Here is a 17,756-nt window from a genome sequence, read left to right as displayed (position 1 = left end):
GGTCTCAACATTTTTAAATGGCTTATAACTTTGTTGCTATTTGACGAATGTGGACAAAAGTTTTGAGAAAGATTATAGACCCAATCTTCAATGTTTGTGTAAAGACTGAATGGATTTTGTCAAGTGGAGGCTAAGTTATATGACTATTGTATGTACATACAAAATAAAACATGTGCGGATTTCGAGCCACCTCGTGAGGTGCATTGGCAAGGACATTACAGCAGGGTTTTGCAAATGTGCCCGTGTTTTATTTTTTGACAAGTGTATGTAGGTACAAAAAATAGTCATATACCCTTGGTGACTGAGGTATAGCTTGTGGCCCGTGGGCAGTAGCCAGATTGTCTGGGTCATGGCATAAGGTCATGACGCGGACAATCTGGCTACTGGCCATGACCGCGAGGGACATAAAAAGGTGTTAAAGTGGCCATGTCCACCTGGGACCGGCTGTGTGGTAAAGTTATTCGAAAGTAGGATAGGTTTGAAAGGGAAAAAAATGTGCTCATGATAATATGGTCATAGGGTTCTGCAGCTGCCATAGAAAGGAAAGAGGGGCTCTGTACGGAGCCCCGCCTTCTCTTTCCATGTTGGCCATCTTGGAAAAGGATTGTCCTTTGGCGTCCCGCTGTAGGAAGAACATTTTTTAGCACCCCGGGTTGCTGCTTTGTGCATTTCACTTTGGTATCTTAAGCCTTTGGTACACTCCCAACAGTGGTAAAGAACTGCCACACCCATGATTCTCTCTGGGTGCTAGAGGTAGGCACGTCCTCTACCTCATCTTCTTGGTCCTCTTCATTGTCTTTGGAAGTACTGCGCTTTTTCTGTTCTGTAGGTCCTCCAGCTGGTGGTGGTGGCTCTTGGGGAGGAGGGAGGGCAATATCTGATGCCATTTTTAAGAGAAACAGCATTTCTACTAATATTCTTCCAAGTATGCGCTTTGCACAAGACTGTTAATGGATGATGAGTAAGTATATTTGTAGGAGACGTGCAAAGGTACATTTTGAGCTTGAAAGTTCCTAGATCACTCGAAAAATGCAGTTCCAAACAGTCTTCCAAGCATGGACCCGATTCCGAAGTGCAGACGCCTTCGCAGACACGTCATCATGCTGCGTGCGAGCACATGGTCACGTGGCACTGTCCGGAAGGTCTGTGATGATATCAGATGTTTGTGGACGTCGCAGATGCAAAAACAGTGGAGAAAGTTGCAAAAAGTGTACAGAAGAGTTAAAAATTATGCTAGAAGGTGGGAAATGGCAGAGTTATAAGGTGAAACATTGTAAATTGGACAGAAGTGTTGTATATTGGGGTAAGTATGATATTAGTAAGTTGTAGTAAAATAGCATGCACTGGTAAAAACCCATGAATTTCAGTGAAAAAAACTTTGTTAAAGGGACGTTATGGTTACAAGTAAAACCGAAAAACCTCAGACATTTGCGAGTTATGGTAAGCTAAGCAACCATAACTCGTGCCACCACCATGCACTGCTAAGACTTACACCCAGGACATCAAAGATGACATCAGTAATGTCATTGATGACATCAGACATCACATATCTGGACCACTTGTTTTTGTTCACTGACATATCTAGGCAAGGTGGTTTTGTATCTAGACATTAACCTTGTCATATGTTTTTAAAGTACGGTCCACATGGTTTAGTCTCCGGTGATGGTGCACATACATGGGGAAATAAGCAGGCCTCAAAACACATTTCATTTGTATACATGAAGATAAAGTTTAATGTTATTTACATTTTCTGATGATGCTGTTTCTTTCTTCCTTAGTTTCACTGTATGTGCCTTTGATTTGTATGCATTGTGGATCTCCATATGTATTGTTTGTACTAGCAAACATGTAGTAAGTCTTGAATTGTTAGCTAGTTATTACATGTTTAACATTACTCAAAACTCGCATAAGGTAGCAATCGTTATTGTACTTTCCAAAATTACAAGATTATAAATATTATACTTCTATTATGCATGCCGCAGTCATTGACTATGTTTATATATGCTTAGGTTCCTGTATAACAACACTCAAATACAATGTTGTTTAGATGAGTACATTCTTTAATCAATTAAGTAGTTCACAATACGTTTCCCGATCACCCCAGACATCTTGTTACCAACATTATAAACACAACCCCTTGTAGGGACTTTTCATCAAAATTCATTTCACATGTGATGTCATCAGTGGCATTTGTGATGTCATCTTTGATGTCCTGGGTGTTAGTTTTAGCAGTGCACGGTGGTGGTGCGAGTTATGGTTGCTTAGCTTACCATAACTGGCACATTTCTGAGGTTTTTCGGTTTTACTTGTAACCATAACGTCCCTTTAACAAAGTTTTTTCACTGAATATAATTTAATGCCAACTTCACTTTTCTTAGTTTCTCCAGGGACTCTATTCTTTTTAAACAGCTTTTTATTATTTTTTATGCCATTGCACTGAAGACAAAATGCAAAGAAAATACAATTTAGTCGTCCCCCGCCCCTCCTCCAACACCCCCTTGGAACGACATGAAGATGGCTTGTCTAGATTCAGGTGAGCACCCGCTTCTAAGCAATGTCTAATAGTTTAAATGTTTGCAGACATGATGGCAATCTGTAATCTTCTTTGAAATTCCCATATTTTTGTAAGCACTCCTGAAATGCTGGTACTGACTCCTCTTTCCATTTTTGAGCTATAAGTAAACGCGCTGCAATTACCAACATTGTGAGGGCTCTCCTCAACGCTTTGGTCTTGGTCCCTCGTCTACTTACCTCCAACAAGAGGCTCGGAGGTGATTTGCCATATTCCACTTTAATATTGAGCTAATCCAATTCTGCACTGCCTCCCAGAATCCCTGTGGTTTTGGGCGTTACCACCATCTGTGTATCGAACCCCTTTGTCAGCAATCTGTCCAACATCCTGGTTATGTTTACGGAAATATTTGTGGGAGTCTGACAGGCATAGAATGCCATTGAAACATCATTTTATACCATATCTCATGGATCTTAATCACTTTTGTTAGTTTGGGGGTGTCCCTCCACAATCTCTCCCAATGACCCACAACACCAGGGACCTTTTGCCGGACACACATTCATTTTGACTTCAGAATTAGAACAAAGTAAACATACTGGGTAAGTGTTTCCCATGTTCAGTTTATTTTGCCATTAGATATCAATGATAGTACAGGCTCTCCATTCCCCACCTACATTTTTTCAATGATGTATCATTACAGCATGGTGTTATGCAGTATATAAAAATATGTATTAATCTGGGAGATGAAAACTGATTTAACCAGAATGTGAGATCCAATTGCTGGAAATGATATGTGCCAGGGTGAGCTATGTTTCATCTCAAAGTGTTTATAATATATTCAGTACATTTCACAAGCTATTACTAACATGGAAATATCTCTCATGTTTTCTCTCAACCCCATACTATTATGGTATTGCCTATTTCTATGCTGGCATTTATATGTGTTTCTCATGGTTCCTCCAATATTCTTGCTATCTTTATGTTTAACAATGTGTTAGTAAATTTGTTGTTGTTTATTTCTAACCTAATTGGAACTTTTCTTTCACATATGAAATTCATTTTTATTGAGTGTATTTGCCTTGATAAAGACCAATTGGTTGAAACACGTGCTGGCAAAGACTTCAGTGACAAACAACCAGCAGATTGTTTTGTCAGACTGAAGGATTAATTGAAGACAAAGGGCTTCATTGCATGTTTTCCGGTGTGGAAATAACGTGCCACTAATAACGTTTACGGATGTTTCCGCACCAGCAAACTACAAACTACTCTAGCTAAGAGCTGGAGGTAAGTCTGACATCCCACCGGCAACAAATAGCCGTTATTACCAGCACCGGTACTGCCAGCAATCCCCCCATGAAGTCCTTTAAGGACTCCATGGAATGGGGAGTAACCACTGTTGCTGGCACTCAGAATACGGTGGTAATTCCACCAGACCGAGTGCCCGTAATGTTATTACCGTTTGGTGGTATCCCACCAGATTTACCAGCGGGATACCACCAAACTGGTAATGACGCCTCAAGACTTTAGTGCTACTAAAACAAAAGAACTCAAAAACGTTCCTGAATCTTAAGATGAACTGTGGTTCTATGCATACATTCTTTGAAGGAATGTTAAATGCACAATAATACACACCTCTATAATACGAATCCTTGCAATTTATAATGGAATTTTGTAGTGGGCCATTGTGATGTCTACATATGCAGCTTTTGGAATGTATGTTATGAATTTGAATTAATTTTAAGTAGTATTGGGGCGCAGGATTGTTATGGGTTACTGCAGAAATTCTTATTGTACACCAAAATTCAGGTGGTTTAAGATTTGCCAGAACTAGCCCACCCACCTTTAGTTGTAAGGGAACGGTGTGGGTGACATTGCATGGTAACTGATCATTAGTAACCATTGCCCTTCATTCCTAAATTGAACGAAAGGTATACCTATTTAAAGGCCTGAATCAAATGGTTGTCTTTAAAAATGATGTATTTTTCTGCAGGGTGTGTAAAGATGCACCTGCCTCCAGCCTTTCTTCAATGGCCATTTAGAATGCAGAGTGGGTCCCCGAATGACAATTCGAGCTTGTACTACTTTCATCTTTACTTTCGAAACGAATGATTAAAAGGAATTCAAGGCTGAGTCTTAGACCCTGGTACATGTGTGGCGATGCATACTTTCTTGGAGATTACTTTTCAGCCAGTTATCCACATACATAAAATGTAATATTATGTAAGCCCAGACCCATTTTCAAATCGGGGGGCACCAGCAGCAGAGCCAGGCTTCTGAGCTACACCCTTTATTTGTTTTGCTGGAGTACTAGCCAAATTCTATGAAGTGCAATGGGCCTCATTACAAGTTTGCTGGTACAGTAACACCAGTACTGGTAAGCTTACAGGTACCGTTGTTACCGTACCGGCAAACTACAAGTTCTGCTTGCGGGGTGCCTTTCCGCCCCCAGGTCAGGCATACCGGCACACGAGAGCAGACCATGCCGGATGCATCAGTCCTCCCCATTCCCATTGCGCTCTATTGGGCTCAATGGGAATGGGGAGCATTTTTTAACAAGGCCCGGGAATGGGCAATTACCAAGTCTGGCGGGACCGTAATGACCCAGTAATTGCCCATTCCCGGGCGCTGGTAAAAAAGAACTCCGGCGGCAGCCGTGCCGCTTTTCCCAGCACGGCTGCCGCCGAAGTCGAATGAGTCAGTTCTTCCTTTATCTGCAGTTGTCTGTTATGTTCTGGTACGTGGCACTTGTGTAGCGCTTTGCTGCCTTTTTGGGCTGCCCTCAAAGCACTGAAGCAGCCTGCACCGTCCTTGCATTTCACTGTCATTGCATAATATGGGCCATTATGATAGCACAGTTGGCCATGCAGATTTGACGCTCTTAATCTCATGCAATAGCTGCTGATTCCACGGAATAGGGCCTTGGGCCAAATCTAGGTCTACCTCCAGGTGACACTAACCTAAGTTTCCTTTTTACTAGGAAATGTTGACCCTGAGAGCGAGGCGAGCAAGGAGAGGCTTACCAAGCGCATGTCGAATGCAGGTATGGCGCATCGCAGGTACCAGCGGCTCCGTGTGTGAATGAGTGCGTGAATGATGGCGTAGCCAGAACATCTGAATGAAGCCGCCGAGCTCAGTCATGTTGTAGCTCTTTGTCTGTGTACATTTTGCACTATTTGGCTTTACTGTCTGCCAACGTTGGAACTCATTGCCCGCCTTTTTGGGGAATGGCGGAATGCCGGGCTCTGATAACAGCATGCGGACCTGCTATGCCCAAAGGACGTCCATTCATCCCTAGCTGGCTCACTGACTGCTTCCCCTCGCCAAGAGATCCACCTCTCCTAAAAGCAGAGTCCTCAGGGTTCCCTTTATAATGTGCAGGCTTGTTGCAGTGCCCATTTCCTTAGTATTTGATGGACCACAAAGGCATTCCTGAATTGTTTCCCTACCTCGATATTTGGTGATTTGCACTCGATAATCATTGACAATACTCACAAACAAACTCTGTCTCTCTGTCTCACGCTTTCTCTCTCTCTCTCTCTCTCTCTCTCTCTCTCTCTCTCTCTCTCTCTCTCTCTCTCTCTCTCTCTATCTCTCTCTCTCCCTCCCTCTGTCGGGCTTTCTCACACTCACTCTTTCTCTCTTTCTCTCTCTCTCTCCCTCTCTGGCTTTCTCTCTCTCTCTCTCTCTCTCTCAGGCTTTCCCTTACTCTTCCTCTCGTCCTCTCTCCCTCTCTCTCTTTTACTCTGTCTCTCTCTGTCTCCCTCTCTCTTCTTTCTCTCTCTTGTGCTTTCTCACACTATCTCTCTCTCTCTCTCTCTCTCTCTCTCTCTCTCTCTCTCTCTCTCTCTCTCTCTCTCTCAGGCTTTCTCTTACTCTGCCTCTCGTCGTTTCTCGCTCTATCTTCCTCTCTCTCTTTCTCTCTCTCTCTCCCTCTCCGGCTTTCTCTCTCTCTCTCTCTCTCTCTCTCTCTCTCTCTCTCTCTCTCTCTCTCTCTCTCTCTCTCTCTCTCTCTCTCTCTCTCTCTCTCCCTCTCCGGCTTTCTCTCTCTCTCTCTCTCTCTCTCTCTCTCTCTCTCTCTCTCTCTCTCTCTCTCTCTCTCTCTCTCTCTCTCTCTCTCTCTCTCTTTTACACTTTCTCTCTCCATCTCTCACATTTGAAGATCATAGGGAGTCAACTGTTTATTTACAGACTACAGCATGCTCCTACCTGGATGAAATCAATTGGAAAACCTGCATGGATGTTCCTCCCTCGACCCCCTCACCCCCGGACAATACGACAGATAACACTAAAGCTCCCATTCGTAGACGTCCTTACTACTGCGTCATCTTGGATAACATGCAGGGAACCACCATCAGCAACATGTCTTTATTTATCATCTACTTCAGGAGACTGTCTGCACCGTGGGGGGTAAGATGGATGACGATACTCTTCCCTATAGCACATAAGACTTCAGTCCGGTGTGAGAAGCCACCTATCGCTTGCATGTGCAGTTCTTTCCAACACCGGACGTGCATCTCCTATGGCCTCAGGCTCCAGGCAAGGCTTAGCCTCTCAGTACATTCCCCAACCTCTGTTGAAATTGAGTATGCCAATGTATAATTTGGACCAACACTATGGCCATCACACCAGGGGGGGGTGCCCAAATATAGGAAGTGACATCACCAGCAGTTATATGACCGTATTTGGACGTAGTTGCCAATTGGTATGAAGGGGTGGGGGGGCAGAACAGTGGAAACATTGGCTAGCATGTACTGCATATAGTAAAGTCAAGTAAGAAGGAGGTTCAAGCCTTCCAGTTGCATTCCAGTAGGCCAACACTGCCCCTACTCCACCCTTCTATAATCATCCAGGTTGTAGTAGCCCTCAAAAGGCAGAGCAACACAACTAGGATGGGAGAACGAAATGCCATCCCATCATGTGAGTGTGTCAAACCTCAGAGCAAAGACTGTGCGTGTGCCTCCTAACTTGGAGCACAATCTCACTAATTTGGTGCAAATCTCGCAAGTGGGAGCATGGGAATCCCCTGTGTGTGGGCTGCAGACCCCGGATCACATGCTCACTTCTTCAGTGTGAAACTCTGGCCAAGGCTCTTTGGCCAAGCATACAGGATGGGTCTCACACCTTTAAACAGTGTGGTATATTGACTGGGCACCTCACTCCTTGGCGCATAGTATACCCGTTGCTGTTGATCTCACAACTGAACGTACAGGTTCACTCTTGGTCATCTTAGTGACCCCATGTATATTAATGGAGTCAGTCTCCCATCTGGGAAGACAATTATATTTTTGTTAAAACACTTGTGTCTGAGAGAGCTCATTCTTTCATTCTTTCATTCAGGAGAGATAAATGGGTAACAACCCCCTGTATGTGGGATCAGGCTCATTTTGCCCCATGGCCCCTCACTCCAGAATGAGTGAGCAGGTTTTAAGACCCTGCTGATTCTGCTATCCGACAGGCTCGAGCCTTCTATCCCTTGCCCCATCACGGCTTTCAACATTCTGAGCGGCAGCTTATGTAGAGCAGGCAGCCCGGGACATGCCTGTTGCCAATTGAATGTAGCCAGATCTTCTATTTAGATACTGGGAGAATTCCACGAACCCACATAAGTGGTGAAGAAGCACTCAACATACAGAAGACAATGGTATAGTGTTGCAGTCCTGCTGAGAAATGACAATTCGGTCTGTTTAAATGTAAAGCAGAGTGGCTGAGAAGTAAACGCTCTGTGCCATTAAAAATAAAGCAGCTGTGGTGGGTGGAAGTGCTGCTTCGGTGGCATCAAGAGTAGGCAATTCCCTGCGGGCTATTGTTGGTCAATTCCTATTGAAGTATAGCAGCCCTATTGAGAAGTGCCATTAAAAGTGAAGCGGTCCAGTAGGCTGGATCAGTGCTGCCCCATAAAAGGTGTAGAAGCCTCTGTGAGAAGTGGCAGTACTGTCCCAACGGTGAGAAGTGTAGTATTTACACATTAACTATGCTTAAGCACTTTGGGTTATTTAAGAGTGCTGCTACATTCTGAGTAATTCCATACCTTTAAATATATTAACTCTTGTATAACCACAACAGTGTTGAGTTATTCTGATGTTGATGAAGATGATGTTAGACTTGCTCAATAGTTCTGGTTCTGTATCATTAAATGTACTTCAGATCTTCAGAATCTCAGGAGGATAGCTCAGGGGCAACGTGCTTGCCTTGGAAGCAAGTCAACATAGAGCAACACAGGTTCGATCCCTCTGTCCGCGCAACACAGGTTCGATCCTTCAGTCCGCGCTTAGAAACCTCTGGGTATTACGTGCATTATAAATAACCAATTCAAATAAAAGTAAATAAATCTGCTGAAAAGTATTGGGGCCTTGTCAATAAGAGTGTAGAAGCTCAACTGAGAAGTGCTGATGTTGTCCCATCAAAAGTATAGTAGCCCCACTAAGATGAACTAGCTGTAACGCTCACCTTGTTCCCACGGGGGCGCTGGTCTAGTCTGGATTGCTGTGGCCTCTTCTAGCGTGATGCGCAGAACCAGGAACACCGATTGGACAGGACCTCCAAATCGTGCTTGCCTGGCCCGTAGGAATATCCTTCTGCAGATGAGAAAGGGGATTAACAGTCTGCAGAATAGTGTGCTAGCTCCCCCCTTACCACCTTCCCCTTCATTCCTCTCTAACTTCCACAAAACCCCGGTTTAAGCTCACCTTATGGTTTGGAAGGATGAACTCTCCATCCTGCTTCTGGTGCAGGGGCGCGTGTTCGTCCAGTTACTTCACTGGTTTTCAGAATGGCGCTGGCAAAATCCACTTGACTTTCCTGAGCGATGCGCAGTAAGTATGAAAGTTCAAAGTTCAAGTGAGGCCCCCTTTATGTTGTCTTTCTAACCTGTGATCTGTCCTTTATTTCAGGTGCAGAATGAAGGCGATGCGTCGAGGGGTTAAACTGCCGAGGTGAGTAGTGATGAGGACGATCCCTCTAAATGTCCTTCTCATTCCCCAGAAATGTCTCTTGTCCTTTCCCCATAGGGGCCGGGGTACGGTACCTGCCAACGGGGCGGCGCCGACCCGAAATGTGGAAGAAAAGCCAGTAAGTATTATGGCTGTTAATCAGGCTTTCCTTCTGTGTTCCTTCTGCTCACCTTTTGTTTCTTCCTCTCTCCTCTAGGTTCAGAGATGTGGCGTCCGATGCTGACAGCCGCGATGGAGCCGGGAGATGTCTCGAGGACAGGTGAGTGAAGCGTGGCGCTGCAGCGAGCAACGCAATGCTTTTAAATGGAAGTCTTTCTTCAGGGATGCTGGCGAGAAGATTCCGGATGTAGGTAAGAAGTTTGAAATAGTCCTTGGTTTTCACCTTTCTCTTCTCTTCCTTCCTTGCAGGTCTTCCAGGTTCGAGGCGGGCGTGGCTGGAGTCCAGGAGCAGGAGCAGACACGGTGAGCGTTAAGCTGCAGGAAGCAGAACAACGCGAAGCATGAGCTGCTGTCTGGGCGTGGCTTAAATAGCCTCCAAAGAAGTCCCAGGTATGTATCCTTCCCCAACTAGGTATGTATCCTTCCCTGGCCACGCCCGAGTGAAAAAATAGTCCCTATGAAAAAATAGTCCCTTTCAGGTCTCAGGGAGGCCTGAAGCATGCAGCATGGTCTGCATCAGGTAAGTGCACAAAACACCTCTCTTTATGAGCCTGGCGCCTATGGCGCCAGGACTGATGTCCAACATGAGCCTGGCGCCAAAGGTGCCAGGACTGAGTCCAAAGAGCCCCTATAAGGGGCCGCTGGGCTTTTACCCGAGGGGCATGATGCCTGCTTCCGGGGGTGCTGGGCCTGGCCTGGTGCTCCGGGGGTAGGCATCATGAAAGCACTCCCCCCCCCCCAAGGCCCCTCCCAAGGTCGTTCCTTCTGGAGGTTTCGGTTTGTTTGGGAAATTCCGATGGAACCTTTTTACCAGCCGAGGTGCATGTACGTGATCACTGGGTTCCCAAGACCTTTCCTGAGGCCCGTACCCTTTCCAATCAATTAGATAGAAAATTTTGGATTTTGAGATCTTAGAATCCAAAATGTTCTTCACCTCGAATTCAGGCTCCCCATCTATTTGAATCGGTTCTGGTGGCTTTGTTAATCTGGTTCCTGGGTGCACTAGTTTCAAAAGTGACACATGAAAAACGGGGTGAATCCGCATGTTAGCTGGTAGATCGAGCTTGACTGCCACTGGGTTGATTATAGCTTTGATCGAGTAAGGCCCTAAATACCTTGGATTAAAGGTTCGAGGCCCCTTGAGTGATAGGTGTTTGGTAGCCAACCATACTTGATCCCCTATTTGGTATGGAGGCGCCTCTCTTTGATGCAGATCCGCAATCTTTTTGTATTTCCCTTTCGCATGTTGCAAATGTGCAGTTGCATCCTTGAAGGCTTGAGTAATCGTAGAATGCAAATGGTCCACTGCGGGCATTTCAAGGCTCAGAGGTGAGTCCAAGTCTGAAGTACGAGGGTGATGTCCATATAGGGTATAAAAGGGGCTCTGACCCGTTCCAGAGTGTATCGAGTTATTGTATGCATATTCTGCCACCCATAAAATGTCCTTCCAATTACCCTCCGATTGGTGCAACATACATCGTAGATATTGTTCAAGGGTCTGGTTCGTTCTCTCCGTCTGACCATCGGTCTGTGGGTTGTGGCTGGTCGAGAGTCTTACGTCGATTTGTGCCAGTTGACAACACTTTTTCCAAAAATGAGAAATAAACTGGCTTCCCCGATCGGAGACTAGTATGGACGGGAACCATGCAAACGGATGATATTTTCGAGGAATTCTTTGGCAAGAACAAAGGCTGAAGGTAATCCTTTCAACGGAATAAAGTGAGCCATTTTGGAAAATAAATCCACCACGACCAGAATAGTATTGTAACCATTACAAGAGGGCAGGTCCGTGATAAAATCTAGTGACAGGGTGTGCCAAGGTGCTGGTGGAATGTCTAAGGGCTGAAGAAGACCGGCGGGTCTTGTCTTTTGACCTTTGTTTTGGGCACAAACTCCACAGGACATCACGAAAGATTTAATATCCTTTCGCCAGGAAGGCCACCAGAATTGTCGTTTAACCATTTCCTCTGTTTTGGCAATGCCAGGATGTCCTTCCATCAGGGTATCATGATGACGGGAAATAACCAGTTCTTGCAATTCCTTTTCTGGCAAAAATAAGCGTCCTTGGAAGTAAGGTAAGCCATCCTTGACTGAAAAGTTAGACCCCCTTTTGATCCAATCCTGCAAGGCTGAAGAGTCCAGGAATTGTTTCACTCGTGCTTGAATGACTTCAAGGGTTTGTAAAGTGGTTATCCCCAAAATTCTTTGTTCGGGAATTATCAGCACAGGTTCTGAGTTTGTGTCTATTTCTTCCATTCCAATTCGGGATAGAGCGTCCGCCTTACCATTCTTATAGCCGGGGCGGTAGGTGATTACAAAATCGAACTCAGCAAAGAACAAAGCCCATCGGAGCTGTCGAGACGATTGAGCCTTGGCAGTTTTTAAATATTGTAAATTTCGGTGATCAGTGATCACGGTGATGGTATGCCGGGCGCCGAGGAGATAATGCCGCCAAGCCTTGTAGGCGGACTTAATGGCTAATAGTTCCTTATCAGTGATCGCATAATTTATCTCCGGCGGCGAGAACTTTCTGGACCAAAATGCTACGGGGTGCAGTTGATTGGTTTCAGGGTCTCTCTGAGACAGGACAGCTCCCATGGATAAGATGGACACGTCGGTTTCGACTATATATGGGAGATCGGGACGCGGGTGCTTCAAAATAGGTGCGGACGTGAACTTAGCTCTCAACTCCTGAAAGGCCTGTTCGGCTTCCTCGGTCCATTCAAAACGTTTATTTTTTTGCAAGAGTGCAGTGATGGGTTGCACCACACGTGAAAACTCTGGGATAAACCTGCGATAAAAGTTGGCAAAACCAAGCATGCTTTGGACACCTTTCACTGAACTAGGTGATGGCCATTTGAGGATGGCATCCACTTTCTGTGAATCCATTCGGACCCCTTTAGGTGTCAGGATGAATCCGAGAAACTCAACCTCGGTGGTATGGAAAACACATTTTTCCAGCTTGGCAAACAGTTTGTGCTGGCGCAGTTTCTCTAGGACGGCCCTGACATGCTTTCTGTGATCAGATTCTGAAGAGGAGTACACAAGAATGTCATCGATATACACGACAACACAGACATCGATGAGTTCCCGAAGGACATTGTTCATGAAGAATTGGAAGGCTGCAGGCGCGTTGCACAACCCGAAAGGCATCACCTGGTATTCGAATAGTCCATATTTTGTACGGAAGGCCGTTTTCCATTCGTCGCCTTCTTTTACTCGTACCAGATGATAAGCCCCCCGGAGATTTAACTTGTTGTATACGCAAGCGTCCTTCACCTGGTCAAGGAGTTCAGGGATCAGAGGCAGAGGGTAACGATTTTTAACAGTTATCTGGTTCAATGCACGGTAATCGATACAAGTTCTAAGGTCGCCTTCTTTTTTAGGCACGAAGAACAAAGCTGAGGATGCCGGGGACTTTGACGGGCGAATGAAACCATTGGCGAGGTATTGATCTAAATATTGTCTCAAATGCAGATTCTCTGGTTCAATAAGGGCGTAAATCCTGCTACAAGGGGGTTGTGCACCGGGCACCAGATCGATTTGGCAATCGTACGATCTGTGGGGAGGTAATGTGTTGGCCTGTTCCTTTTGGAAGACGTCCTGAAAGTCTTGGTACTCTGGAGGTAGTTGCACGGGGACAGAGGTTACTGATGCTAGATTAATCTTTGGATTTTCTGGGTAGCAGGTTTGTGCACAATCCGGGAAGGCTATTCTCTTCGCTCGCCAATCAATTCGAGGATTATGTGTCTCTAACCAAGGGATTCCGAGAATAAGCTGAAACTGTGGAGCCTTGATTGCATCAAACACAATTGCCTCCCGATGGCCATCCGGACCTACAAGTGTCACCTCAGCTGTGGAATGTGTTACCGGTCCAGAGGCAATTTCGGTTCCATCTACTGTGGTGATGACATCTTTGTTGGTTTTAGGACGCAGATGGAGGTTTATCCTAGAGACCAATTCTCGATCCACATAGTTTCCTATAGCCCCGCTATCGATGTATGCCTTTATAGCATGCAACCGTTTAGGCTGTTCCGGATCTACGAGGACCATTGGCACAATGAAATGCGAGGTCTGAGAGTTAGTTTTCAAGCTCGGCAAGCGGACCCCTACGCTTGCCGGGCGTGGTCGTTTCCGATACAGAGTTTCCATGGATTTTATCAGCGGCTCCTACCACCTTCTTGGGCGGCTTAACCGGGCAATCTCGTAGAAAGTGTCCAGAGGACCCACAATAAAGGCATAATTGCATCTGTCGTCTTCTTTCCCGTTCTTTTTGAGTTAGGGGTCCTTTAACACCTCCGATTTGCATAGGCTCCGAGGCATCAGCCCACTTGGGGTTAGCGTGGGTCTTGGCCAACACCCGGGTTTCAAACTTGGACCGATCTGCTTTTCTGTTTTGCAGCCTGTGATCCAATTGGACCACTAAGTCTATATATTCAGTGCATTCTTGGGGCGGATTTACAACTTGTGCCAGGACATCTTTAAGTTCTCCGCGTAGACCTCGATGGAATAACGTGATTCTTTTATCCTCTGGCCAACCAGTTTCCACAATTAGTTTATTGAAGGTTGCAATGTAGGATAGAAGGTCTTGATTGCCCTGTCGCAGAGATAGAAGTTCATCATCCAGAGCCTGTCCCTGGGAGTGTTGAGCAAATAACCTTTCCATGCTTGTTTGAAATCCTTGAAAATCACGAAGAATCAGGTCATCTTGAGTTACCAGTGGGACTGACCAATCGGCAGCACAGCCGCTGAGATATGACAACACAAAGGCTACCTTGGTCTGATCATTAGGGAAGGCCCCAGGTCTGCATTGGAAGTGCAAACGACACTGATTCATGAATACGGCGAATCGTTTGGGGTCCCCAGCAAAGCGTTCTGGTGGGGCCAGCGGCATGTTTCCAGGTAGATTAATCTGCACCGGGTTACTGGAAACCACAGGAGCGGGGTTCCCCCCGGAACCGGGTAAAGGAGTTTGTCCAGCTTGACCTTGCAAAAGCTGTCTAGCCAGGTCATCAGCTCTATCCTTTATTACAATCACTTCCCTCCTGAGGGCACTAGTCTCTTGATGAGCGGCGTGTACTTCGGCCCGTAATTCCCCCAGTAATTGGGCCAACTGGTCAGTTTCGGAAGTTTCCATAGCGCCTGGGTGGGAATTTGTAGGAAGGCTTCGCGTTCTGTAACGCTCACCTGGTTCCCACGGGGGCGCTGGTCTAGTCTGGATTGCTGTGGCCTCTTCTAGCGTGATGCGCAGGACCAGGAACACCGATTGGACAGGACCTCCAAATCGTGCTTGCCTGGCCCGTAGGAATATCCTTCTGCAGATGAGAAAGGGGATTAACAGTCTGCAGAATAGTGTGCTAGCTCCCCCCTTACCCCTTCCCCCTTCGTTCCTCTCTAACTTCCTCCAAACCCCGGTTTAAGCTCACCTTATGGTTTGGAAGGATGAACTCTCCATCCTGCTTCTGGTGCAGGGGCGCGTGTTCGTCCAGTTACTTCACTGGTTTTCAGAATGGCGCTGGCAAAATCCACTTGACTTTCCTGAGCGATGCGCCGTAAGTATGAAAGTTCAAAGTTCAAGTGAGGCCCCCTTTATGTTGTCTTTCTAACCTGTGATCTGTCCTTTATTTCAGGTGCAGAATGAAGGCGATGCGTCGAGGGGTTAAACTGCCGAGGTGAGTAGTGATGAGAGCGATCCCTCTAAATGTCCTTATCATTCCCCAGAAATGTCTCTTGTCCTTTCCCCATAGGGGCCGGGGTACGGTACCTGCCAACGGGGCGGCGCCGACCCGAAATGTGGAAAAAAAGCCAGTAAGCATTATGGCTGTTAATCAGGCTTTCCTTCTGTGTTCCTTCTGCTCACGTTTTGTTTATTCCTCTCTCCCCTAGGTGCAGAGATGTGGCGTCCGATGCTGACAGCCGCGATGGAGCCGGGAGATGTCTCGAGGACAGGTGAGTGAAGCGTGGCGCTGCAGCGAGCAACGCAATGCTTTTAAATGGAAGTCTTTCTTCAGGGATGCTGGCGAGAAGATTCCGGATGCAGCTAAGAAGTTTGAAATAGTCCTTGGTTTTCACCTTTCTCTTCTCTTCCTTCCTTGCAGGTCTTCCAGGTTCGAGGCGGGCGTGGCTGGAGTCCAGGAGCAGGAGCAGACACGGTGAGCGTTAAGCTGCAGGAAGCAGAACAACGCGAAACATGAGCTGCTGTCTGGGCGTGGCTTAAATAGCCTCCAAAGAAGTCCCAGGTATGTATCCTTCCCCAACTAGGTATGTATCCTTCCCTGGCCACGCCCGAGTGAAAAAATAGTCCCTATGAAAAAATAGTCCCTTTCAGGTCTCAGGGAGGCCTGAAGCGTGCAGCATGGTCTGCATCAGGTAAGTGCACAAAACACCTCCCTTTATGAGCCTGGCGCCTATGGTGCCAGGACTGATGTCCAACATGAGCCTGGCGTCAAAGGTGCCAGGACTGAGTCCAAAGAGCCCCTATAAGGGGCCGCTGGGCTTTTACCCGAGGGCATGATGCCTGCTTCCGGGGGTGCTGGGCCTGGCCTGGTGCTCCGGGGGTAGGCATCATGACACTAGCATTTCCCCAACAAAAGCATAGTATTACAATTATAGAAGCCCTGTTTAGCGAGCTAACTGAAGAGGTGCAGCATTGCCCCCATTTCAAATATGGCAGCTCTAGTAGAACATAGATTACACAGCTCTGCTGAGAAGTGCTGTTACTGTCTCTTTAAAAATATAGAAGCCCATTAGCTCTGCACCATTAGGCCTTGCAAGTACTGTCCCATTGAATGCTATTACACTGAACAAGGTCAACAGTATGGCAAGGCCCATACTGGGTTCTATGTGATAATTCTGCATTTTGAAGAACAAATATGAAAAAGACCAATTTATTTCAGCCGATTTGTGTGGTATTCAAAAGGCTGAATTATCACATTCTACTGCCCCCCACAAAGCTAAATCCCCCCAAGAAGGTGATCCCACCTCACCGCACACTCCCAACCTCTCCCACACTGTTACCTTCCTTCCTCCAGCCCCCTGCCTCAGTTTTGGTCTGATATTGCACATATGTGTAGGATCGACTGCCCATGCAGCGGGTGGGCACAGCGGGTGCGCCGCCAGCGCGCCAAAGGCGCACTTAAGACGTGCCTGTCCATGCCGGGAGGGGACGGGAGGGACTGCTTGACAGGAGCCTCTACTCTCCCTCGCTCCGCCAGATATTACCTGGTTAACTGGGTGGAATCACCATCTCCTTACTACTGACCCCGCCCCCACGACCACTACTAACAACAAGGAGACTGACAAGGGAACTCCCACTTTACTTCTACTGAATACCAGGTCTCTCCCAGCCCACACTGGTGAAATAAGGGACCTTTTATCCAGCAGACAACCTGCTCTTCTTTGCCTGACAGAAACCTGGCTGACGCTGAGTTCGACCCCTGCATTGGTCCAAGCCATCCCCCCTGCCTACCACATTATTCATCATGATCGCCTACCCCCCAAACGCGGGGGAGGGGTTGCTGTTATTTTCAGTGACAAGTACAATATTACCCAGTTATCATGCTCCCACAAGCTTAATATGGAAGCTTTATTTTTTAGATGTGTTATTGCACCTTCCTGCATTAGTCATTTCTTGCTCCTATACTGCCAACCCGGACCCATAGTGCTTTTCGGCACAGGTCTAGTAGACCTAGTGGCTGACCTGAGTCTACAGTACACCAATTTAGTGGTACTAGGTGATCTCAAACTCCACTTCAACCTGCTAAGATCAAATGAGGTGAACTCCTTTTTTGATAGTCTATCTCATCTGCACTTACATCAATTGATTCAAGCCCCCACTCATATTCATGAGAACACCCTTGATTTAGTATTCTTTAAGGACTACCTGTTATGTCCTGGGCTTGTTGAACCAGTGGTATGGTCTGACCAACACTTGTATCTTGCACATTTACATTGGCTAATCCACCCTGTAAGCTCCTCCGTCCAAAAACCCTTTTGCGCTCTTGGCGCTCGGTTGATACCAAGGTACTTAGTGCCCAAATAGCCATCAACTGTGCCCCTTTGAGGCCACGATCCTTAAAATCACTCTCTCAATCTCTTGTGGACGCTGCAGATGTCTGCGCCCAATTTAAACTGGT

General features: G+C 46.5%; 1 protein-coding gene across 2 annotated transcripts in view; it reads left to right on the top strand.

Annotated features, from left to right (window-relative positions):
• PRKCE (protein kinase C epsilon) overlaps positions 1-17,756 on the top strand; it is a 1,836,175-nt gene that overhangs the window by 781,557 nt on the left and 1,036,862 nt on the right. The window contains exon 3 of one of the 2 annotated variants that reach the window (XM_069608444.1): positions 5,490-5,552. The exons of the other annotated variant lie outside the window; for it this stretch is intronic. Within the exon in view, the coding sequence (XP_069464545.1) occupies positions 5,490-5,552 (63 nt within the window). The remainder of the gene's footprint in view (positions 1-5,489; positions 5,553-17,756) is intronic. 2 annotated transcript variants of the gene reach the window in all.

The sequence above is a fragment of the Ambystoma mexicanum genome, chromosome 4q, assembly GCF_040938575.1.
Source record: "Ambystoma mexicanum isolate Mex_15411 chromosome 4q, UKY_AmexF1_1, whole genome shotgun sequence".
NCBI lineage: Eukaryota > Metazoa > Chordata > Amphibia > Caudata > Ambystomatidae > Ambystoma > Ambystoma mexicanum.
Note: the sequence above shows the minus strand (reverse complement) of the source record. Positions and strands in the feature narration are given on the sequence as shown.